The sequence below is a fragment of the Pongo abelii genome, chromosome 16, assembly GCF_028885655.2.
Source record: "Pongo abelii isolate AG06213 chromosome 16, NHGRI_mPonAbe1-v2.0_pri, whole genome shotgun sequence".
Taxonomy (NCBI): domain Eukaryota; kingdom Metazoa; phylum Chordata; class Mammalia; order Primates; family Hominidae; genus Pongo; species Pongo abelii.
This window is the reverse complement of record NC_072001.2, coordinates 86,878,830-86,904,046: the sequence shown is the minus strand read 5'-3', so window position 1 is coordinate 86,904,046 and position 25,217 is coordinate 86,878,830. Positions and strand designations below refer to the sequence as shown.

The window sequence follows — 25,217 nt, the reverse complement described above, 5'->3', positions numbered from 1 at the left end:
CCGCCACCACGCCCAGCTAATTTTGCTTTTATATTTTTAGTAGAGACAGGGTTTCACCATGTTAGTCATGATGGTCTCGATCTCCTGACCTGTGATCTGCCCGCCTCAGCCTCTCAAACTGCTGAGATTACAGGCATGAGCCACCGCACCCAGCCATGATGCATTTCTTAGAACCCCACAGTTAAGTTACATGTGATGCATTTGCACATATAGTACATAGACATAGTCTTGAATTATATTGTGTCTCCTACGTTTCTCAATTCTTTAGAGCTCGTCTGGAGGTTATTGTAGGAGGCAAAGCTACTCATATATCCTTAACTAAAGAACAGTCCTCCTCCAACTAAAAATGTGGTATTTTCAGGGCCAAATCAGCCCTAAAGAGTCAACAGTCAGATTGCTCTAATATCTAAGGTTACCTGACTTCCCTCTGCTGTATTTTGTCCCTAAAGGCAGAGGCTCCATAGAATTTAGTATATTTCTATGTACCCAATAAACACATGGAAAATAATCTAAAAATGTTTAATGGATATGCATATAATATTAATAACAATGAGAAGTTTCTTAGTAACCTTTGAAGTATATGACTTTTTCCGTTTTGAGCCTGCTTTTTCATTCTTTCTTTTGCCTTTTCCATCTTCTTCTACTCTATCGCCTTCTTCCTCACTGCTTGCATCTGCAGTATTTCCACCTTCTCCCTCAGTTTCTGAAGAGCTCTGTTGCTGAATTGCCTAAGAAATAATAAAATATTAGCTGATTACATTTTTGAAAAAATGCAAAGAACAAACACTGAAAAGAACTACTCTGTTTTCATTTGAAAGGGTTCCGCTTACTCGGAAGATTTTCAAAAACAAAAGGCTGTCAAACTGAATTTTCCAATGGACACTTGATTTGAACACTTCTGATTAAGAATTACATTTAATCCAAAATGCTACGGAGTCAAAAAGAATTCTGACTTAAGGTAACTATTAGTAGAAAGGACACATGAGAAAGATTTGAAAAAGCGTTAAAACCAAAGAAATGAGATATACAAGTGACAAGGAAGTAAACCATTACCTGGTATCCAGTAAACTTTACTCCTGGGTTATTTTCTATTTCCCACAATCCTTCGTTAAATCCTTTCCGTTTGTTTGACTTTCCAAACTTGTCTTTGTACTCCTTATATGGAAAAAGGTCTTTGGGACCTAGAAATGCACTGCAGAGACATATTAGAAATAGAATTAACACACTGACCTTCAAAGGTAAGATATTTTAAATATCGGTATCAGTGAAGATGTCAGAGCATACTATAGCAAACAAATCTAAAGTACATATAAACCCTTCAAGTTAGGCACATATTACGAAGTGTTTTAGACACATACTTCAAGGCAGAAAAAATGGATAGCTGAGCATACAAGCCAGCCACCTGGATTGCACTACTTTGATTTTACTTTTAAATTATCAATATCTTCATTTAAAAACCGATTTTTAGTTACATAAGTAGAATTAAATATGTCTACTTTGGCCACTTAAATCATCACCTTAAACTAAGATTTATCTATGTTAATCTTACCATAGGTAAGGGTTTTGTGAAATTCACAGTAAAAATATAAATGCTAGAATAAAAAAAAGATTTTAACTCTCTATATAGTACTTCCCCACTTAACTGTGGTTTTGCCTTCTGTGGTTTTAGTTACCCATGGTCAACTGTGGTCCAATGGAAAATAAACAATTCATAAGTTTTAAATATTACACCCCTCTGAGTAGGCGATAAAATCTCATGCCCACTCCATCCTGCCTGGGACATGAATCATCCCTTTGTCCAGCATATCCATCATATTTGCACTACCTGCCCACAAGTTACTTAATAGCTGTCTCTGTTATCAGATGGAAAAATCATAGTATATATAGGCTTCATACTATCCACGGTTTTAGGCATCCACTGGAGGTCTTGGAATGTATCCCCTACAGATAAAGGGGGCATTACGGTACCACATTAGTATATTTATTCACTCTTATTTCTTTCTTTTTTTTTTGAGATGGAGTTTTGCTCTTGTTGCCCAGGCTCGAGTGCAATGGTATGATCTCGGCTCACTGGAACCTCCATCTCCCGGGTTCAAGGTATTCTCCTGCCTCAGCCTTCCAAGTATGGGATTACAGGCATGCTCCACCACATCTGACTAATTTTGTATTTTTAGTAGAGACGGGGTTTCACCACATTGGTCAGGCTGGTCTCGAACTCCTGACTTCAGGTGATCTGCCCTCCTCGGCCTCCCAAAGTGTTGGGATTACAGCCTGAGCCACCGTGCCCGGCCTATTATTTCTATAAATTAAAAAATCATTTTAGTGTTTAATGAGGCACTAAGTAAGAAAAAAATTAGAAGTGACAAAGCAGATAGACTCTTATCCAATTTAAACCACATCCTAAATTAATCACAACCAAGAAAAAAAAAAGAAGTTAGAACAAATTCCGAGCCTGGCTAATAGATCTGAGCATTCAAATCAGAGTCTTTAGCATTAGGCCACAGTTCTGGCTGACACCCCTAGAGCTTACTTTTCAAACTGAGATTCACATATTCCTTCATTCAACAAACATTGATTGAACATTTGTTAATACAATGTGCCAGGCACTATTCCAGAGGAGCTACAGAAAACAAACAGACAAACATCTGTTTTCTTGGAGCACATGTTCTAGTGGCAGGGGTAGGGGTTTGGACAATAAAAAGATAAATAAAATATATAGTATGTGTGCTAAAAAAAAATAAAGCAGAGAAAGATGGGAAGAATAGGAGATGGATTTTATAATTACAGATATACAGATCAAGGAAGGCAAAGAGAATAGCTAAGTAAAGAACAAAGAAAGTGAAGGAACAACTCATGCAGTTACCTGGAGAAGAAAAGAACAAGTTGAAAACAGAGCAAGTACAAGGTCCCTCAGGTAGGAGAGGAAGAGTGCCTCATAAGTTTGAGAAACAGGAGGTCAGTGTGGCTAGAGTGAAATGAGTGAAGGACGACCGGTGTGAGACAGGTTAACAGAGTGGGGGCACAGATTATTTAGGGCCTTGAAGGCCACTATAAAGGCTTTGAGTGAGATGGGAAGCCATTAAAGGTACTGAGAAGAGAAGTGGCAATTTATGTTTTAATAGGATAACTTTGGCTGCTGTACTGAAAACAGACTGAAGACTTAGTTGCTACAGTAGAAGCAGGGAGACTAATTAGAAGGCTTCTGAAGTAATGATGGTGACTTGAACCAGGGTGTAAGCAGTACTGTTGGTAAGAAGTGGTCAGATCCTGAATTCATTCTCAAGAAAGAGCATCAAGATTTGTTGATGGGCTGGATATGGCATATGTGAGAAAGGGTGGAGGAGTTGAGGATATCTCTAAGGTTTTTTTTTTTGAGACTGAGTTTCACTTTGTCGCCAGGCTGGAGTGCAGTGGCACGATCTCGGCTCACTGCAACTTCCGACTCCCTGGTTCAAGCGATTCTTCTGCCTCAGCCTCCCAAGGACCTGGGATTACAGGCACGTGCCACCACACCCAGTTAATTTTTGTATTTTTAGTAGAGACGGGGTTTCACCATGTTGGCCAGGATGGTTTTGATCTCCTGACCTTGTGATCCGCCCACCTCAGCCTCCCAAAGTGCTGGGATTACAGCCATGAGCCACCGCACCTGGCCATCTCCAAGGTTTTAGACTGAGAAATAAGAAGGAGTTGGTATTTACCGAAATGGAAATATTTTTTGGGGGAACAATATTTGGGGGCAAAAAACTCAGTTTTGAATGCTACATTTAAAATCCAGTTTAGACATCCAAGTGGAGATGTCAGGCAGTTGGAGAGAGGACTCTGGAGTAGAGGGGAAAGGTGTAAGCTGGAGATGTAAATTTGGAAATTATCAGTAAAGAGAAGATACTGAAAGCTTTCAGACGACAGGTTAACAGTTTACTACTGATCTCTGTAAACTCCATTTTCTGCCTGGGTCTCAGTGTTGATCCCTTGCATTGTCCAGTTGATCAAAAACTTCAAGCTCATTAAAACTCCTGGTAAGCTTTCTGACCCCAGAGCGGTTTAAGAAGCACCAAACTTTTCCTTATGGTTCACTTTAATTGCTCAGTCAGCATGATTCCACCTCATTGAACCCAGAAATAATTTATTACATTACTGGACATCTTAATAAAAAAAAGTCAAAGTCTTGCTTGATAAACTGAACACAATAAATGGACTTTGTGTATGGCAACTTCACTTTTAGAGGAATTTGTCGTGAATTATTAGACTCTAGCTTTTGACCTTCCCCAGTCTTTGACTCTATGCTTAAGAAATAACTGTGGGCTAAGCTGCCTGGTATTCACATCAGCTACTTGATGCTAATCAGAGCTTGCCCATATTTATTTTTTTGGGCAAGGGAGAAAGGGTCTCTCACTGTAGCTTTGGCTTCCAAGCTCAAGTGATCCTCCCACGTCAGCCTCCTGAGTAGCTAGGACTACAGCCACCATGCCTGGCTAATGTTATTTTTTGTAGAGACAGGATCTCACTATATTGCCGAGGCTACTCTCGAACTCCTGAGCTAAAGTGATCCTCCAGCCTTGGCCTCCCAAAGTGTTGGTATTACAGGCATGAACCACTGCACTTAGCTGCCTATACTGTAATAATGCCACAAGAGTCAGGGCTAATGGTCATTATTTTTTGATGAAAGAGTTAACAATTTTTGCCCTCTTTATTTTTATCTTGTCCCACTTTGGGATGTATGAGATGGACATCTTCCTGCTACAGGAAGCATTCTTTTATGAATAAATGATACATTTTTACTAGCATTCCACAGGAATGACTTTAACTGACAACTGGCCATGTTAGCTACTGCCGGCAAGAGGGAGCCTGAATGAACTATTCTAAAACAAGTTGTAATTTTTTGATAAACAACTCTGTTTTTTTCTGGATTATAGATAATTGTATAAATCAAATCCCCTCTCAATTGGTTAATTGCTGTATGTTTTAAAATTTTTTAAGCGCAGAAAAGAAAATACATTTTTTCAAAGCTAAATACACTGAGGATGATATATTTTTCCATGTTAAGGGTTCCTTGAAAATTGTCTAGACTAAAACTACTGGGTTTATGTTAGAAGCAGAAGAACTTGAGGCTCCAGTCACCTACCTCAGAATTAGAACAGATTCAAAGTCATGTTCTGAGGAAAATTCTGGTCGTGCCTAGGGTACTCCTTTAGCTGAACCAAACGTAGCCTTCTTGTTAAGCTCACCTCACTTTTCACATGCCTCCCCCGCATCATTTAACTAATTTTAATTTAATTGATAGCTATTTTTTAAAAACCTACCATGGGCCAGGCACTGTGTTAAGCACTGTGTAAGTAGAGTAAGAAACACTGACATAATTTCTGCCTTCAGAGAGGGTGAACATTCATACTTGCCAGGGCAAGTATAATCTCAGGTTCAGGGACACCCAATACTTAGCAAAAGTTCACTAGAATAATGTTATGACAGGTTTTTTGAAGTTAATTCTCCCCCAGGTATTTTTAAATCTGCCTCTGGATGATCAAACCAGATCATCCAGATATATAGCAAAAAATCACATATAGACTACTGTACAACCAGATCACTTGGAGATGGGTTCTAAAAAAATCAAACCAATGGTACAAAAACAAAATGGGGGCAGGAATAAGGAAAATGCAAAAATATGCATCATAAAGCCCTATGCATTTATTACAGGCAAAACTTATTTCTAAGCTTTCTAGCAACCTCTCTTAAGCAGGAAAACATGATCAGTTGCATAGTCCATAATGTCTATTACATAAAAATAATACAAAAGTAAATAAAACTTCCTGAGAGAAGTTACAATTATTTCTCACATGAAAAAAAGTCTGTCTTGAGAGGCTTCTCCTAACTCTCTTTCAAGACAAGAATGAGGAAGATGTTGAGTGGCAGAGACAACAAGCTAAGAAAGTTCATGCTAGGCTCTACTAACATTCAAATGAACGTAAGTGATGACGCTGAATTTGAAGACTTTAAAATTTTGTGACAGTTTTTAGCTTTTCTCCACATTTCCAATTTGTTCCATTTGTTTTTTGTTGTAAATAACCATATCCGTTCCCAGTGTGTCAAAGATTGCCAACTATTCCACAGTACTCATGCTCTTCTTTTTTCCTATACTGGATATTCCTTCCAATTTTTAAAGCAGGATACAGAGTTGCCCAGCTAGAGACTGTTTCTCAGCTTCCCTTGTAGCTAGATGTGGCCACATTACCAAGTTCTTGTCATTGGAATGAATGCAAGTGTAAATGATATACAGTAAGTCCACACTTAATGTCGATAGGTTTTTGAAAACTGTGACAACACTGAACAAAAAGAAGTTAGTTGACAGCCTGCTGTCTGATGTTTCCTTTAAAGTCGCAGTTTCCAGGAACCTATCAACTTAAGTGAAGATCTACTGTATGTAACTTCCTGTCATTTCCTTACAAGGAACTACTTGTTCTTCACCTCTTCTCTTTCCTCCTTCCCACTGCCTGCAAGATGCACATGTGCTGCTGAGCCAGTTTTTTGTTTTAGCAGTTAATGACAGGACAAGAAAACAGAAGCAGCTCGGGTCCCTAGAGCAAAGTTGTCTACCCACCCCAATCTACCTGCCTACCTCTGAATTATTTCAAAAGAAAGAAATAAACTTCTATATTATTTGAGACATTGTATTTTTAGGTTCCTTTATTACATCAGTGTAGTCTGTACACCAACAAATACAGTTAGAAAACCTAAAAAAGGTGGTATATTTCCTTGAGGGCCCAACAAGGTGAAAGAGCCAGAGAGAACATAACTTTGTTCTGTGAAATATGAATGGAAAAAACTTCTCTGGAAGGGAAATATATAAGAGCAATAGAAGAAATTACTGGGAGTGGTATAGAAACCACTCTAGGACTTAGAAGTATCCTAGAGGAGACTTCTAGGTGATGACCAACATTTAAGCAGAAACACAAATGACATTCAAAAGCAAAGATACGCTTTTAGTCATAAAGACTTCTATCATGAAAACTATTTACATTAACAAAAATACATTATTAACTTTGGCAATTTTATATAACTGATTATAATGATTTTAACAAGATGTAAGATGTCAGACATCATCCATAACAATGTAGCATAGCAGAGTCAAGTTAGAGCTGTTGAAACTATTTTTGCTAACTTACGTTTCATGGGTGCCAAAAAAGAAGATAGGATACTTGTTTGCTGGAGGCTTCACAGCTCCCTCTGGGAGTTCATCAATCTATGAAAGATAAATTCAGTTACTGAGTGAATGGTTATCATAAATACAATGTGAGCATTGTTCTGATAATTTACTGCTAATTGCAAAATAAAATCAATCAAAACTCAAATAGTTCTTTAGAACTTTACAAAATGATTCTAAAGTTCCTATTTGGCCCACCACATGGAAGTCAACTCTAGGAATGGATTACAACCATTATAATAATTTATAAGCAGGAGCCAAAACTACTCATTTCCTTTGACTCAAGAGAATTACTCTGGGGAATCTGTCCTAGTGAAAAATTAGAGTAACCAAAAAAAAAAAAGAATACAAAAAGATGTACTTCTTTTGAGTAACAGTGAATACATATACATCCCTAGAAACATAAATAATGCATAACAGAATTATAAAAACTTAACTTGATGAACTATTATGCAGTCATTAAAAGACATCATCTCTTTCCTGGACTACTACAAGTCTCTCTTCCCACCCATTTAAAGTAGAATTCCCTTTGAAAATGCACATCTGATTATGTCACTTCCTTACTTCAAATCTTTCTATAGCTTCTCATTGCTTACAGCATTCCTAGCTGTAAATCTGACTCACTTATGGAGCTTTAAAAAAATAAAGATATTTCAGCCCTTCCTTCCTCAGATCTACCAATTCTTATTTATAGCTGAAGTTGAGAATTTCTGATAGGATAAAGTCAAAATTCCTTAAAATACTATATAATTACATATACATTACTCCTTAGAATGTTGCAAGAAAGGTTTTGACCAGTCTAAACTCCTGTCACTTTTCTCTCCTCATGCCATGATTTGGCAGTGTGAAACTGCATGGAGTTGTTTATAAGCATGCTATTTTATTTCATGTAGACTTCTCTGATGGTTGAACTTCTCATCTTTCAGACGTATAATGTTCAATTACAAAAGTGAGTATTTACAAGAAGAAAATAAACCACAAGAAAACTGCCAGAACTTTTCTTCTGAGACGCCATCAGGCAAGTTCCCAGAAATGCTTACATAGAAATGCTTTCTGGTTATACCCCAGCTTCCCCTCTCTACCTCCAACTCCCAGCATTCGCAGGCATCTAGCAAGTGGGGAACCCTGAAATTTAAGTTTCATTAGCTTCATTGTAAATCCACCTCTGTATGTCACTCTCTCGAAGCAAGATCTATGTACAAGTCCTGGGTACAACTCTGTCACTTATTGGCTGTGTGAACTTGGGCCAGTCACTCAACTGCAGTTTCTTTATCTCTTCACATATAACTACTGACACTCATCATACAGGGTTGCTGTGAGCAAATGAATGGTAGTTTAGAATCTCTAGCACATACCAGTTGCTTAATAAATGTCAGGTAGTTGTTAACTGTTATTATTAGCTATCAGAGCCCCTAGAGAAAGAGGAGCTCCCCCCATGTGGCTTACAAAACCCTGACTACCTACCTCTTATCAACTGACTTCTCTGACTTTCCCCCATTGTTCCTGTCTGCCCTGTAAAGCCACATGACATGGCTGTGTGCAGACACATTTTAAAAATCACTTCTTTTACTAAAAATGCAAAAAAGTAGCCAGGCGTGGTGGTGGGCACCTGTAGTCCCAGCTACTCAGGAGGCTGAGGCAGGAGAATGGCGTGAACCCAGGAGGCAGAGCTTGCAGAGAGCCGAGATTGTGCCACTGCACTCCAGCCTGGATGACAGAGCAAGAATCCATCTCAAAAAAAAAAAAAAAAGAAATAGACTGACCAAGCAGACGGAAGAATTCCAGAGCTTGAAGACTGGTCTTCTGAACTAGTCCAGGCAGACAAAAATAAAGGAAAAAGAATTATAAAAAATGAACAGTCTTTGAGAAATACGGAATTATATAAAATGACCAAAACAAAGAATTACTGACATTCCTAAGAGAGAATAAGAAAAAGGAAACAACCAGGAAAATATATTTGAGGAAATAATTCAAGAAAATTTCCCAAATCTTGGTAAAGAAGTAGACATCCAGATGCAAGAAATCCAGAGAATACTGGTAAAACACTATACAAAATGAACCAAGGCATATAGTCACCAAGGCATATAGTCACTAGACTGTCCAACATCAACTCTAAAGAAAAAAATATTGAAGGCAGCTAGAGAAAAAGGGCAGATTACGTAAAAAGGGAACCCCAGCAGGCTAACAGCAGATGTCTCAGCAGAAACCTTATAAGCCAGGAGAGACTGGTGGCCTATTTCCAGCATTCTAAAAAGAAAATAAATTCCAAACAAAAATTTCATATCCTGCCAAACTAAATTTCATGAGCAGAAATAAAGGAGAAATAAAATATTTTCCAGACAAGCAAGTGCTAAAGGAATTTGTTACTACTAGACCAGCCTTAGAAGAGATCCTTAAGGAAGTTCTAAATATGGAAACAAAAGAATAATATCTGTTACCAAAAAAACACACTTGGGTACATAGCCTGCAGACCCTATAAAGTAACCACACAATAGAAAGTACAAAACAACTGTATTAGTCTGTTCCTACATTGCTATAAAGAAGAACCCGAGACAGTGTAATTTATAAAGAAGAGAGGTTTAACTGGCTCATGGTTCTGCAGGCTGTACAGCAAGCATGGCTTCAGGGGACCTCAGGAAACTTACAATGCCTCAGGAAACTTACAATCATGGTGGAAGATGAAGAGGAACGAGGCACATCTTACATGTCCAGAGCAGGAGGAAGAGAGAAAAGGGGGAAGGTGCTACACACTTTTAAAGAAGATCTCATGAAACCTCACTCACTATCACAAGAACAGCAAAGAGGAAATCTAACCCCATGATCCAATCACCTCCCACCACGCTCCTCCTCCAACACTGGGATTATAATTTGACATGAGATATGCACAGGGACACAAATCAAACCATATCAGCAACCAGCAACTTCATGACAGAATCAAAACCTTGCATATCAATAGTACATTGAATGTAAATGGTCTAAATGCCCCACTTAAAAGGCATAGAGTGGCAAGTTGGATAAGAAAACAAGACTTATCTGTCACCTGTCTTCCAGAGACCCATCTTAGATGTAATGACATCCGTAAGCTCGAACTAAAGGTTTGGAAAAAGATCTACCATGTGAATGGAAAATATAAAAGAGCAGGAGTTGCTGTACTTAGATAAAACAGACTTTACATCAACAACAGTAAAAAAAAGGACAAAGAAGGCTGAGCGCGGTGGCTCACCCCTGTAATCTCAACACTTTGGGAAGCCGAGGCAGGGGGATCACCCGAGGTCAGGAGATCGAGGCCAGCCTGGCCAACATGGTGAAACCCTGTCTCTACTAAAAAGACAAAAAAGTTAGCTGGGCATGGTGGCGGATGCCTGTAATCCCAGCTACCTGGAAGGCTGAGGCAGGAGAATTGCTTGAGCCCAGGAGGCGGAGGTTGCAGTGGGCCAAGACTGCACCACTGCACCTCCAGGCCTGGGTGGCAAAGTGAGACTCCATCTCAAGAAAAAAAAAAAAAAAAAAAAGTACAAAGAAGAGCAGTACATCATGAAGAATTCAATTCAACAAGAAGGTTTAACCATTCGAAATATGTACATGCCCAACATTGGAGCACCCAGATTCATAAAATAAGTACTTCCAGACCAATGAAAAGACAGCCACACAATAATAGTGGGAAACTTCAACACCCCACTGACAGCATGACAGCATTAGACAGATCATCAAGGTAGAAAACTAACAAAGAAATTCTGGATTTAAACTCAACACTTGGACCTAATAGACAACCACAGAATATTCATCCTTCTCATCTGTACACAGAACATACTCCAAGATAGACCACATGCTTGGCCATAAAGCAAGTCTCAATAAACTAAAAAATAAAAGATAAAAAATCATACCAACCACACTCTCAGGCCACAGTGGAATAAAAACAGAAATCAATACCAAGAAGATCTCTCAAAACCACAAATTACATGGAAATTAAACAACTTGCTCCTGAATGACTTTTAGGTAAACAATGAAATCAAGGCAGAAATAAAATAATTCTTTGAAATAAATAAAAACAGAGATGTAACATACCAAAATCTCAGGGATGCAGCAAAAGCAGTGTTAAGAGGAAAGTTCACAGTGCTAAACACCAACCTCAAAATACTAGAAAGATCTCAAAATAATGATCTAACACCTTCCCCGGAGGAACTAGAAAAACAAGAACAAACTAACCCCAAAGCTAAAAGAAGAAAAGAAATAACAAAATCAGAGTGGAATTGAACGAAATTGGACCCAAAAATCCATGCAAGGATCAATGAAACCAAAAGATGGTTCTTTGAAAGGATAAAGATCCACAGATCGTTAATAAAATTAACAAAGAAAAGAGAAGATCCAAATAAGCACAATCGGAAGTGACTAAGGTGACATTATAACCAATTCCATAGAAATGCAAAAGATCCTCAGACTATTATGAACAGCTCTATGCACACAAACAAGAAAATCTAGAAGAAACAGGTACATTCCTGGAAAGATTCAATCAGGAAGAAATTGAAACACTGAACAGACCAATATTGAATCCTTAAGTTGAATCAGTAATAAAAAACCTACCCCAAAAAAGTCTCAGACTAGATGGATTCACAGCCAAATTCCACCAGATGTACAAAGAAGAACTGTACCAATTCTATTGAAACTATCACAGAAATTGAGGAGGGATGCCTCCTCCACTCATTGTACAAGCCAGCATCATCCTAATACCAAAACCTGGCAAAGACACAACAAAAGGAAAAAACTACAGGCCAATATCCCTGATGAAAGCAGATGCAAAAATCCTCAACAAAATACTAGCAAACTGAATTCAACAGCACATCAAAAAGTTAATTCACCACGATCAAGCAGGTTTCATTTCTGGGATGCAAGGTTGGCTCAACATAAAAATCAATAAATGTGATTCACCACATAAACAGAATTAAAAACAAAAGTCACATGATCAACTCAAAAGACTCAGAAAGAGCTTTTGATAAAATCCCTTCATGATCAAAACCCTCAAGAAACTAGGTATTGAAGGAACATACCTCAAAATAAGACCCATATATGATAAACCCACAGCCAATATCATAACAAACAGGCAAAAACTGGAAGCATGCCCCTCGAGAATTGAAACAAGACAAGGATATCTACCTTCACCACTCCTATTCAACATAGTACTGGAATGCCAGCCAGAACAATCAGGCAAGAGAAAGAATTTCAAGAAATAAGGCAAATAAGAAAAGAAGTCAAAATTATCTCTCTTCGCTGATGATAGAGTCTGTATCTTAAAAACCCTAGGCCAGGCACGGTGGCTTATGCCTGTACTCCCAGCACTTTGGGAGGCCGAGGCGGGCGGGTAACTTGAGGTCGGGAGTTCGAGACCAGTCTGGCCAACATGCTGAAACTCCATCTCTACTAAAAATACCAAAATTAGCTGGGAGTGGTGGCACGTGCCTGTAATTCCAGCTACTTGGGAGGCTGAGACACAAGAATCACTTGAACCCAGGAGGCAAGGTTGCAGTGAACAGAGATCGCACCACTGTACTCCAGCCTGGGCGACAGAGCAAGAGTCCATCTCAAAACAAACAAACAAAAATTCCTAAAGACTTTGTCAAAAGGCTCCTGGTAACTGACAAATGACTTCAGTAAAGTTTCTGGATACAAAATAATGTACAAAAATCAGTAGCACTTCTATATACCAATAACATCCAAGCTGAGAGCCAAATCAAGAATGCAATCCTGTTTACAATAGCTGCACAAAAAATAAAACACCTAGGAATACATCTAACCAAGGAGGTGAAAGATCTCTACAAGGAGAACTACAAACACTGCTAAAAGAAATCACCAATGACACAAACAAATGGGAAAACATTCCATGTTCCTGCACTGGAATAATCAATATTGTTCAAATGGCCAGACTACCCAAAGCACTAAAGATTCAGTGCTGTTCCTATCAAACTACCAAGATCATTTTTTCACAGAACTAGAAAAAACTACTCTAAAATTCATATGGAACCAAAAAAGAACCTGAATAGCCAAAGCAATCCTAAGCAAAAAGAACAAAGCCGCAGGCATCACATTACCTGACTTCAAACCATACTGTAAGGCCACATTAACCAAAACAGCATGGTACTGGTACAAAAACAGACACATGACCAATAGAATAGAAAAGAGAACCCAGAAATAAAGCCATATACCTACAGCCATCTGATCTTTGACAAAGTGGACAAAAATAAGCAATGGAGAAAGAACTCCCTATTCGATACATGGTGCTGGGATAGCTGGCTAGCCAAATGCAGAAGAATGAAACTGGACCTGTAACTTTCACCACATAAGAAAACCTAACTCAAGATGAACTAAAGTTCTAAATGTAAGACCTCAAACTACAAGAATCCTAGAAAGAAACCTAAGAAACACCATTTTGGACACAGGCCTTGGGAAAGAATTTATGACTAAGTCCTTAAAAGCAATTGCAGCACAAACAAAAACTGACCAGTGGACCTAATAAACTAAAGAGCTTCTGCACAGCAAAAGAAACTATCAACAGAGCAAACTGACAACCTACAGAATGGGAGAATATATCTGCAAACTATGCATCCAACAAAGGTGTAATATCCAGAATCTATAAGGAATTTAAACAATTCAACAAGCAAAAAAACCCACAAATAATCTCATTAAAAAATGGGCAAAATATATGAAGAAACACTTCTCAAAAGAAGACATACAAGCCAAGAAACACGAAAAAACTTGTCATTAATCATCAGAGAAATGCAAATCAAAACCACAATGAGATACTACCTCACATCAGTCATAATGGCTACTATTTTCTTTTTATTATACTTTAAGTTCTAGGGTACATGTGCACAACGTGCAGGTTTGTTACATATGTATACATGTGCCACGTTGGTGTGCTGCGCCCATTAACTTGTGATTTACATTAGGTCTATCTCCTAATGCTATCCCTCCCCCCCTCCCCCCACCCCATAATGGCTACTATTAAAAAATTAAAAAACAATGGATGTTTCGTGAGGTTGTGGAGAAAACAATGTTTACACACTGTTAGTGGGACTGTAAATTAGTTCAGCCACTGTGGAAAGCAGTTTGGAGATTTCTCAAAGAAGTTATGAATAGAACTACCATTTGACCCAGCAATCCCATTACTGTGTATATATCCAAAAGAAAACAAATTGTTCTACCAAAAAGACACCTGCTCCCTCATGTTCACTGTAGCACTATTCATAATAGCAAAGATGTGGAATCAACCTAGGTGCCCATCAGTGGTGGAATAAATAAAATGTGGTACATATACACCAAGGAATACTACACAGTCATACAAAAGAACAAAATCATGTCCTCTGCAGCAACATGGATGCAGCTGGAGGCCACTATCTTAAGCAAATTAACGCAGGAATGAAAAACAAAATACTGCATGTTCTTACTTGTAAGTGGGAGCTAAGTAATGAGTATGCATGAACGCAAAGATGAGAACAGTAGACACTGTGGACTCCAAAAGGGGATGGGAGGGAGGGGGACAAGGGATGAAAACCTAACCGTTGGATACCTGGGTAATGGGATCATTCATACCTAATACCTCAGCATCACACAATACACTCAGATAACAAACCTGCACATGTTTTCCTGAATCTAAAATAAAAGTTGAAAATAAAATTAAAAGAAAAAAAGAACACTGTATGAACATGGTGGTTTCCTCTTTTTATCTCCCCTTTTCTGCTCATCCATGGCAATTTAAATTTATCACCAAAATACTAAAGTAATTCTCTCAAAGGCCACCAGTAACATTTCCCTTCCCAGTCTACATCCTCTTGCCTTCTCTATGGCTCTGCTATGGCTTGAAGGGCTCCCCTCCAAAATTCAGGTGCTGTTAATGTAATAGTATTAAGAGGTGGGACTTTTCAGAGGTGATTAGGCCTTGAGGGCTTCTCTGTCATGAATGAATTTCGGTGCTTATAAATAAAGGGGCTGGACAGAGACAGAAAGTTGGTTCTCTCTTGCTCTTCTGTCTTTGGCCATGTAACGATACACCAAGAATGCCCTCACAAGATGCCAGTGCCTTCCTCTTGGACTTAGCCTCCAGCACTGTGAAGAAATAAATTTCACAATTCATCCTTGAACAACAGGGATTTGGGCACTCACCTCCTGCACAATTGAAAATCCATATATAACTTTTGACTCCCCCAAAACTTAATTACTAATAGCCTACAAAGCCTTACCAATAACAAACAGTAGATTAACAAATATTTTATATATGTATTATATATTATTACAGTAAAGTAAGCTAGAGAATAAATGTTACTAAGAAAATCAGGCCAGGTGTGGTGGCTCACGCCTGTAATCCCAGCACTTTGGGAGGCCAAGGTGGGTGGATCACCTGAGGTCAGGAGTTCAACACCAGCCTGGCCAACATGGTGAAACTCCATCTCTACTAAAAATACAAAAACTCATGCCTGTAATCCAAGCTACTCAGAAGGCTGAGGCAGGAGAATCGCTTGAATCCAGGAGGCGGAGGCTGCAGTGAGCTGAGATCGTGCCACTGCACTCCAGCCTGGGTGACAGAACAATAGACTCCAGCTCAAAAAAAAAAAAAAAGGAAAAGAAACTGTATTTACTATTCATCAAGCGGGAGTAGATCATCATAAAGGTATTCATCTTTGTAGTCTTCACAATGAGTAGACTGAGGAGGAGGAGTAAAAGAAGGGGTTGTCTTGCTGTCTCAGGATTGGCAGAGGTGTAAGAAAATTCACGTAGAAGTGGACCCACAAACTTCAATCCTGTGTTGTTCAAGAGTCAACTGTATTGTTTCATGTATTTCGTCGTAGCAAAACAAAACAGCCTAAAACAAACCCTCATCATTCTTGACAACCTTCTTTTCTCTTGGTTTCCACAGTACTACAGATGGTTTCTGACTTACAATAGTTTGACTTAAAATTTTTCAACTTTATAATGTTGCTAAATTCATACACATTTAGTAGAAACCATACTTCAAATACCCTTACAACCATTCTATTTCTTGCTTTCAGCACAGTATTCAATAAATACGTGAGATACTCAACACTGTTATAAAACAGGCTTTGTGTTAGACGACTTTGCCCAGCTATAGGCTAATGTAAGTGTTCTCAGCACATTTAAGGCAGGCTAGGCTAAGCTATGAAGTTTGGTAGCTTAGGTGTATTAAAAGCATTTTTGACTTAAAATATTTTCAACTTAAGACGGGTTTATCAGGACATAATCCCTTGTAAGTTGAGGAACATCTGTACTCTTGTCTGGTTCTCTTATTTTCTAGCTACTTTTAACAATATGTTTCTCTGGTTTTTCTCTTTCTAATCTAGCGATTTTGGATGTTTCTCTAGATTTCATTTCCAGGATCTCATCTACTCTGAAATTATGTTCTCTTTCCAAGCAACCCCATTCACTTAGATGATTTTAACTTTTGCCATTATTTTTATGGACTCCCAAATCTCTACCTCTAGCCTCAAATTTTCCTTTGAACTCTAAGGATGAAATTACAAACATCTATAAACCATCTCCTTTACAGGTCCCATAAGTAATTTAAACCCAAGAAAAGACTACAAATAGGAAAGAAGGCACACTTACAGTTTAAAGAATAAGAAAAAGGCTCTGGTATCCATTCTTTTGAAGAAGTCTGCAGGCCTTCTTAACTAACATATGGCAACAGCCTGAGGATTACTGTACCATCCCAAATTCATCTTTGAACTGAATGAACCATCTGTTACAGAACAAAGGTGCTCTGGTGTACTAAGAAAAGATGGACTTTCAGTCTAGAAACTTGTTATTAAAGTAAGCCTACTTTTGATTTAAATTGTGATACTGAAGGTATCAATCTCTTGGGGCCTTGAGTTTCAAATGTGTAAAATAAGATGGTTGGATTAGGTAACCTCTAGATTTCCTTCAAGTCCTGAAATTCCATGGTTTGTCTATAATTGAATTAATTTCCTCTGAATCTGTTTTTCTTCCTACTTTAATTATTGTCATTGATCTTCTGAGTATTTTCTCGAGCCCCACATTCAGCCGTTCCCTGAATCCTGTCAATTTAACCCCTGAAATGTCTCTCAAAGTGAGCACCATTCCCATTACTAAATTTAGTTCTCTAAATCAAGTTCTTATCTTTTGGCAAGGCTATTGTAAGTTTTTCAAAATGTCTCCTTGTTCCCAGGATTTCCCATTACCTACTATAAAACTTCTGTAAAAACCTTGTATATGTTACATTGAGTACCACCCTAAAAAAAAAAAACCTCAAAATGAATCTGAATATATAATATGAATTGTAGTAAAAAACACATGACATAAAATGTATCAACTTAACCATTTTTAAATGTATAGTTTAGTAGTATTAAGTATATTCACATTACTGTGAAACAGATCTCCAGAAAATGATTATGCTTTAAATGGCCAAAAATAAAACTTAAATGTAAATGTATATGGTTATGTGACAGGCACTGAATTACTAGTTGATAAAACATTATCACATAATGTACTTATTTTACTCTTGTGAGAAACAAAGTGAAAGGTTTAAAATAATCTTTTGAAACTTCTTTTAAACAAAAACAACCTTTGGTTAAGCTCCTCCTCTGCTATGATGTTATATAACTACTAATATCTACTGCAGAGGTTGCAGACTGGTGGCCCTCAAGCCATTTATGGCCTGAAGATATGTTCTGTTTGGCTCATACAGTGTTTTTAAATATTTGAATTAGTTACAAACACCTAAAAACTAGAAGATTCAGATTAAAACCCAGCTTAATGACTTCCGTGAAAAAAATATGAAAATGAAAAAATCTAGCAACACTAAGCTTGCATTCCCACATGGTAACAATTAGCTGAAGATGGTCAACCACAGTTGCCCACTTTAGACAAAGAATGTGCTCTTAAGTTTGTCACACTCTCTACCACTCTCTAACACTGTCAATGTCTTCTTTCCTTATTTAAATGGCTTGCTTAGCCCCTTTGAGTATTTGAGTTTGTACCCCCTGGAACAAATATTGTAAAAAACAGAAGCCAGCCTTAACATTACGCTGGTTCCCTCATGAATTTAATGTTTTGACATGCACTCACTTTATATTTTTATGAGTCTTGTTTTTAACTTTTTTTGAAAATTATACTTTGACAACTTTGGAAATACACCAAGATGTTCAAGTATCTATACCTTCCTAAGCCATTTAAAGTGTACACCTCCCAGGCACAGTTTTTCTTAGCTTCTAGAGTGATTATCAAGTGGCAACAGAACTTTACTTTTATTGACTGTTTCTCTATTATTTTGGTTTTCCTCACTTTGTATTTTTACTTTTGTTCTGATGCAACAAAACATTCATGGCTGGCCGGGCGCGGTGGCTCATGCCTGTAATCCCAGCACTTTGGAAGGCCGAGGCGGGTGGATCACGAGGTTAGGAGATCGAGACCATCCTGGCTAACATGGTGAAACCCCGTCTCTACTAAAAAATACAAAAAATTAGCCGGGTGTGGTGGCGGGCACCTGTAGTTTCAGCTACTCAGGAGGCTGAGGCAGGAGAATGGAGTGAACCCGGGAGGCAGAGCTTTCAGTGAGCCGAGATCGCGCCACTGCACTCCAGTCTGGGTGACGGAGTGAGACTTAGTCTCAAAAAACAAAACAAAACAAAAAAACACACATTAAAACATTTGTGGCTGAACACACAACACCCAACACTGGACAGATGAGACAGATTCTTAGCCATGTTTGGTTCTGATTCTGCTTCTGCACAGACAGTAAGTTTATTCCCTATAATGGTATGATAGGGACCTAATCTCTGTTGGATGCAGCATGGCAAAGAATCTGATACACTAGTCTTTTGGCTTGTAGAGGAATATGTTTTGCTTCAACTGGGAAGAAGAAAAGCCCTTTGAGATCTAGATTGCTATGTGTGTCCTGTGTTTTCTTTCACTTGTATATGAAGTTGCACACCTGAAGGTAAGCCTCAATGTGTGACTGTACTTGAGAAAGCCTTTACCCCTTTTTGAGTTTGAAACATTGTCCTACCTCTGGAAAGGGTATTAACAAATTAGATATAAATCTCTTAAAATAAAAGCTGTTTTTAATTGGTTTACAGATATCGGTAAGACTTAAGAAATCTAACATAAAATGAATATAAGAATCCTCAGGAAATTAAAAACTGAATTTTGAATACTTAAAATGTGGCGGCATTTTTGTTGTTTGCTTGCTTTGCTCACTGCAGAGACACTAAGGGGATATACAGATTAGAAATTAGGGTCTTCCCTTACAGCCTGCAAATCTACAGCCTGATGGACTGGAGCCCGGGGGAAGGCAGCCTCATTTTCCATAGAAAACCTATTCTGAGTTTCATCCCTGGACCTTCACCATTAGTGTCACTGGGACTCATTAGAAATGCTTATTCTCAGTCCAAAACAAACGCTTATAGACTTTGGGGAAGAATCAGTGTTTTTAGGAGCTTCCAGGTGATTTTGATGCGTATTATAAGATATTTCATCCTCTTGCTGTGGTTCCTGCGGATGCGTTGCTTTTATTTCTTGTAATTAACATGCATCTCCTCAAACTCGGCAGGATTTTTGCACTGAGATTGCAAAAATGCATCAGTGCAAGGTGGTTTCCCTAAATCTCTAAAAAAAAAAAGTACAAAATGTCAAATTTCCTATTTTTTATTAAAGGAGAACTACACTATATTAAATGTGGTATCCTAAAAACCCCTTCTCACAAAAACTACTAGCTTAGAAGGTGGTTTTTTTCGTTTTTTGTTTTTTTGTTTTTTGGAGACAGAGTCTTGCTCTGTCGCCCAAGCTCGAGTACAGTGGTGCGATCTCAGCTCACTGCAACCTCCAGCTCCTGGGTCCAGGCAATTCTCCTGCCTCAGCCACCTGTGCAGCTGGGATTACAGGCACGTGTCGCTATGCCTGGCTAATTTTTTGTATTTTTAGTAGAGACAGGATTTCACCATGTTGGCCAGGCTGGTCTTGAATTCCTGACCTCAAGTGATCCATCCGCCTCGGCCTCCCAAAGTGCTGGGATTACAGGCGTGAGCCATTTTGCATTTTTATATAAGAATCAAAATTCAAATAATCCAAGTGAATCCTTGAACAAATTAGACTGGTTTGATGAATTTTTGGTTTTAAAACACCTATTTGTCCTTGTCTGAATTTAATTGCCATGGAGTGTGTAATATAAGCAAATGTTTTATTTTTTAAAATAAGATTTGGGTTGTTTGCTCATAAAGACACAACATTTTTGAACTTCTTATATAAGGTCCACTGTTAAGCTAGTATTACTTCCATTTAATGATTAAGAAAAATATAAACTTGAATTACAAAATATAAACTTCAAATTCTGACACACTTTTACAAAATTTCAACAGTAATTATGTTCTGTAGTTTGTTAGATTAAACATAATTTCTAATATTCCTAGTTAACTTCAAGACCCTACACTAACATTATGTCATGTTAATTAATGGATAATCTTTGCATATTTGAACTTTTAAGATAGAAATATAAAAACATTGGTCACTGAGTGTGTGTGTGTGTGTGTATCTGCTTTTAATTTATATGTTATGTAGTGGCTATTTTTGCACTTTAGGAAGATATAGAAAGGATGTGTAATACGTGTATTATGCATGTTCATGAACTTTACTGGTTTGCTACAACAATTTCACATGACATAATTTCTCAGTTACTTAATTCTGTGAAACAGAAACTAGTTGCTTTGGTTGTTATAATTAACATAAAGATTGAGATGATATTAAAAACAATAGTGGTACAGAAGTCAACCGCATATGCAAGATGATGGATATATTTTTGTTTATTAATGGGAAAAGATTAGTTTTGTTCATAAAGTATCTGGGTTTCTTTCAAAATGCGCAAGAGGATAATGAAGGACAAAACCTAGATGAATACTGAAAGCTGTGAAGGTTTGTGGAAAGGAAAATGTATTTGCTTTGAACTATAATAACTGCAAATAACAGTCCAAAAACACACACTGAAATATTAAAATTGCTGAAATTAGCTCAGTTTTAATGAATTTCTTCATAAGATTAAAAAGGGAAAGCTTCTGAATCTACTAATGTCAAATATTTGTTAATACAAAGCTAGAATTTTGTTTTCTGTGTCAAAATAACAAATTGGTCTTGGAGAATTCTGTCTGATCTTAAAAAGATATAGTAAGAGTTACTCTTCACCCTCTAAATAATCTAAGTAGCAGAGATGATATATTTCACTAGAATAACCCCCTGAACTTTGTGTTGACTCTTGTTATACTCTTAAGTTTGTTTTTAAATAAACAAAAGTTCCTCACTTCTAGCCCGGGCAACACAGGCAGACCCCATCTCTACAACAACAAAATTAGCCAGGTGTGGTGGTGCATGCCTATGGTCCCAGATACACAGGAGGCTTCAGTGGGAGGATTGCCTGAGCCCAGGAGGTCAAAGCTGCAGTGAGCCATGACTGCATTCCAGCCTGGGTGACAGAGTGAGACCCTGTCTCAAAAAATAAAAAAGTAAAAAAAAAGTTCCTCACTTCTCATAGAGCTAAGTTTCTTTTAGAAAAATTGGGTTACCATTTTCTATGTCTATTTAAAACATTATATTGTTGTTTCAATTAATTCATTATTTATTATTCTCAGATGTCTATGCTCCTACCTTAAATCAGTGATCAAATCTTCTCTGATAACTCTTCCAATGTCACTGAGTTCACAGTGTTCACTGCAAAATGGATCAGCCTTAGACTGTGGTTTAAGACCTAAAGCTTGATATTAGTGTTGCCTTGTTAGGAGAGCCTATCTGCAAGTTCTCCTCCCTACTCTTATTTATCTCCTATAGATAAAGACCCCTAGCCAAAAACCCTCCTTATCAAACAGAACAGGCACAGTTCCTACTTATCCCCAAGTAGCAGGCTTCAGTTTCCTGCCAGTCTGTAGAATTATTCAAATAAGCCAATCACATTCTCCTGTAGGAACCAGGTGGTACCTTACCCTCTTGATACTACAAAACCTGCCTCCCACTGCCCCTGGTGGGGCATTCTGTTTCAGAGTACAATTCCCATGTGGCCCATGTAGCGTGCAGTGTCCTCCTCTCCTGAGCTGTGAGTATATGTAACTAATAAACTGTTGTCTGTCTCATCTGTCCAGTGTTGGGTGTTGTGTGTTCAGCCATCCCTATAACCACAGGGTGGGAATCCCTCCTTTACCAACAGAATAAATAGGAGGTGATTAAAACACAGATAGGTACCAACATGACGATAATCTAATTAGGAAACAGAGGCAAGGAAATTCCACATGGCTCAAACTTGTATGTGTGGTAGCTTAGTGGTTTTGTTCATTGTAGGAGTCCAGATGGTAGCTGGGGGTGAGAAGTTCTAAGAACCAGAGGGCTAGGCAAGGATACCAAGGTTCTCCATGGGCAGAGCCTCTTCTCTCAAAAGTGCTCATGGCCTACTTCCTTAGTCCAATCAAATCTCTGCTTAAATATCATCTCATCAGAGATACTTCCTTTACAACCTAACTTGAACTAGCACCTCTTTCCCTATTATTTTCTATTCCCTTATTCTGATGGATTTTTATTTTTAGCATTTCTCTAATATTCAGTATATGTTTGTCTCTTGACATTAGAGTAATCTCCATGAGGGGAAGACTTGTTCATCCCTGTAGCACTACGGCCTAAAGCACTACTACCTTACAAAATGGTAGGTGCATAATAAATATCCCTTGAATGCATGATAAGTCTAGTCCTATGGACCTGGCCAGCTCTTTGTGTGTGTTGTGTGTGAAGGGAAAGAGAGAAAGGGAGAAAGTAAGGAGTGAAGTATAAGGATTGTCACTTGGGGGGTGTGTGTGTGTGGGAGGTGGGCAGAGGGAGGTGGTGGGTGGAAATCCAAGACTACAGCTGAAACAGTAGATGCCAAACCTAGCCTCAGGAATTTATTTCAGGATTCAATAGTGGAAAAGGAAAAAAAAAAAATAGGGAAGACCAAAGTGTCCTGATTGACTCCAGATCTGACGATGCCCACATTTACACATGGAGGGAATCCATAATCCCTGCTGTGGTGGGGAATAGAAAGGAGAGTTGTGGAATAACGTTCAATAACAAATTACTAAGAAAAATTATTATGAGGTTATAGAATAAAGGAGTCTCTATGCATAAGAAAAGAATGGAAGAAGGGCAAGCAAACTTGTCTCTGAGCATGCTAATGAGAAGAATTTTTTGGGCTAGCTGACAAAAAATGTAGAGAAAAAAACATTTTAGCTATTAAAAAGTTTATGAGGTGTGGTAAATTAGAAAAGGGGAAAAAAACCCAAACGTGATGTTGTTATAAAAATGGATTTGGATAAAGAGAAGTCTGCAAATCAGTCAACAAATTTACCATAGGGGCAGAAGGGAAAATCACAGTATGAAAAAGGAAATGCATACAGGAGAAAGGGGAAAGAATTTTAAAAATAAGAGTCTGTTTGGTTTAATAAACATGTAACTTATCAATTTTTTTTTTTTTTTGAGACGGAGTCTCACTCTGCTGCCCAGGCTGGAATGGAGTGGCATGATATTGGCTCACTGCAACCTCTACTTCCCAGGTTCAAGCGATTCTCCTGCTTTAACCTCCCAAGTAGCTGGGCCTACAAGCGCACACCACCATGGCCGGCTAATTTTAGTAGAGACAGGGTTTTGCCATGTTGGCTAGGCTGGTCTCAAACTCCTGACCTCAAGTGATCCACCCACCTTGGCCTCCGAGAGTGCTGGGATTACAGGCGTGAGTCACCGTGCCCGGCAATTTAATATTTGAAAAGAACACTGTTAAAAGAACTGCAAGCATGATGATATGGAAACACCTTCCAAAATACTAGTTTGAAAAAATGTATGAAATATCAGGCTGAGTTATCTTCAAATATATAAAAACAACCATCTACTAGTGACAGAACAATCTTATAGCTACAGACATTTTTTCACTCAATAAAACCTTAAAAACATTGTCATTTTAATCTTTAAAATATTTTATAAATAATTTTGAGAGGTCATGATATACCTAGAACTTAGTGCTTTTAACTAAGTAGTATATAGCGGATGTACAGGGGATGTATGCAGGCTGTATAAAGGGGATGGGCCAGATGATTTACTGAGGTCTCTCATTAGCATGTTACATTGCTGATTCTGGAGGAAGAATATATGTGGGGCATTAACTCAGCCTCATAGTATACCTGGGGAGAGGCGTAGTCTCTGACAACTGAAAAAACACAGCTCGAATAGTTAACAGTGAGGCATTTTGATTTATAATCTTCATTTAAACCTCCAGGGTTTATCTTTTTTCTTTTTTTAATTCTTGTAGTCACTTTTTTTTTTTGAGATGGAGTCTCACTCTGTTGCCCAGGCTGGAGTGCAGTGGTGCGATCTTGGCTCACTGCAGCCTCCGCCTCCTGGGTTCAAGTGGTTCTCCTGCCTCAGCCTTCCGAGTAGCTGGGATTACAGACATGCGCCACCACGCCTGGCTAATTTTTGTATTTTTAGTAGAGACAGGGTTTCACCATGTTGGCCAGGCTGGTCTCGAACACCTGACCCCAAGTGATCTGCCCACCTCAGCCTCCTGAAGTACTGGGATTACAGGCGTGAGCCACCATGCCTGGCCCTTATAGTCACATTTTAATTTGAGTTGTCTCATCTGGCTTATTCCCCCAACGCTGCACCCTCCTCCTCCACAATCCCCCTTGGTCTTCAAAGCTATTGTCCACATAGATGCTATTTTGAACAGGCATAAAATAAAACACACTTGCTTTTAGGGTTTATTTTTACTTTTGTTGAGGTAAAACTTAAATGCAGTAAAATACACTGATCTTAAATGTGTATTTCATTATTTGGTAATGTGATAAATGCATATACCTATATAACCAATACCTAATCAAGTATAGAACATTTAAGTCATCTCAGACATTTTCCCTGTACTCTCTACCAGATATTTCCCATTTCTCATAGTCTTTTTATGGCTTTTTATCGCCAGTCTTTTAAATTTTAGTCATTCTAGTAG

General features: G+C 38.2%; 1 protein-coding gene across 4 annotated transcripts in view; it reads right to left on the bottom strand.

Moving 5' to 3' along the window:
- The window catches only part of HDGFL3 (HDGF like 3), a 92,234-nt gene that overhangs the window by 41,754 nt on the left and 25,263 nt on the right, over nt 1-25,217 (bottom strand). For all 4 annotated transcript variants that reach the window (XM_054531765.2, XM_024232464.3, XM_054531766.1 and 1 more), the window contains exons 2-4: nt 7,158-7,234; nt 1,054-1,192; nt 570-728 (exon numbers count right to left, since the gene is read on the bottom strand). In XM_054531765.2, coding sequence (XP_054387740.1) covers nt 570-728; nt 1,054-1,192; nt 7,158-7,234 — 375 coding nt within the window. The remainder of the gene's footprint in view (nt 1-569; nt 729-1,053; nt 1,193-7,157; nt 7,235-25,217) is intronic.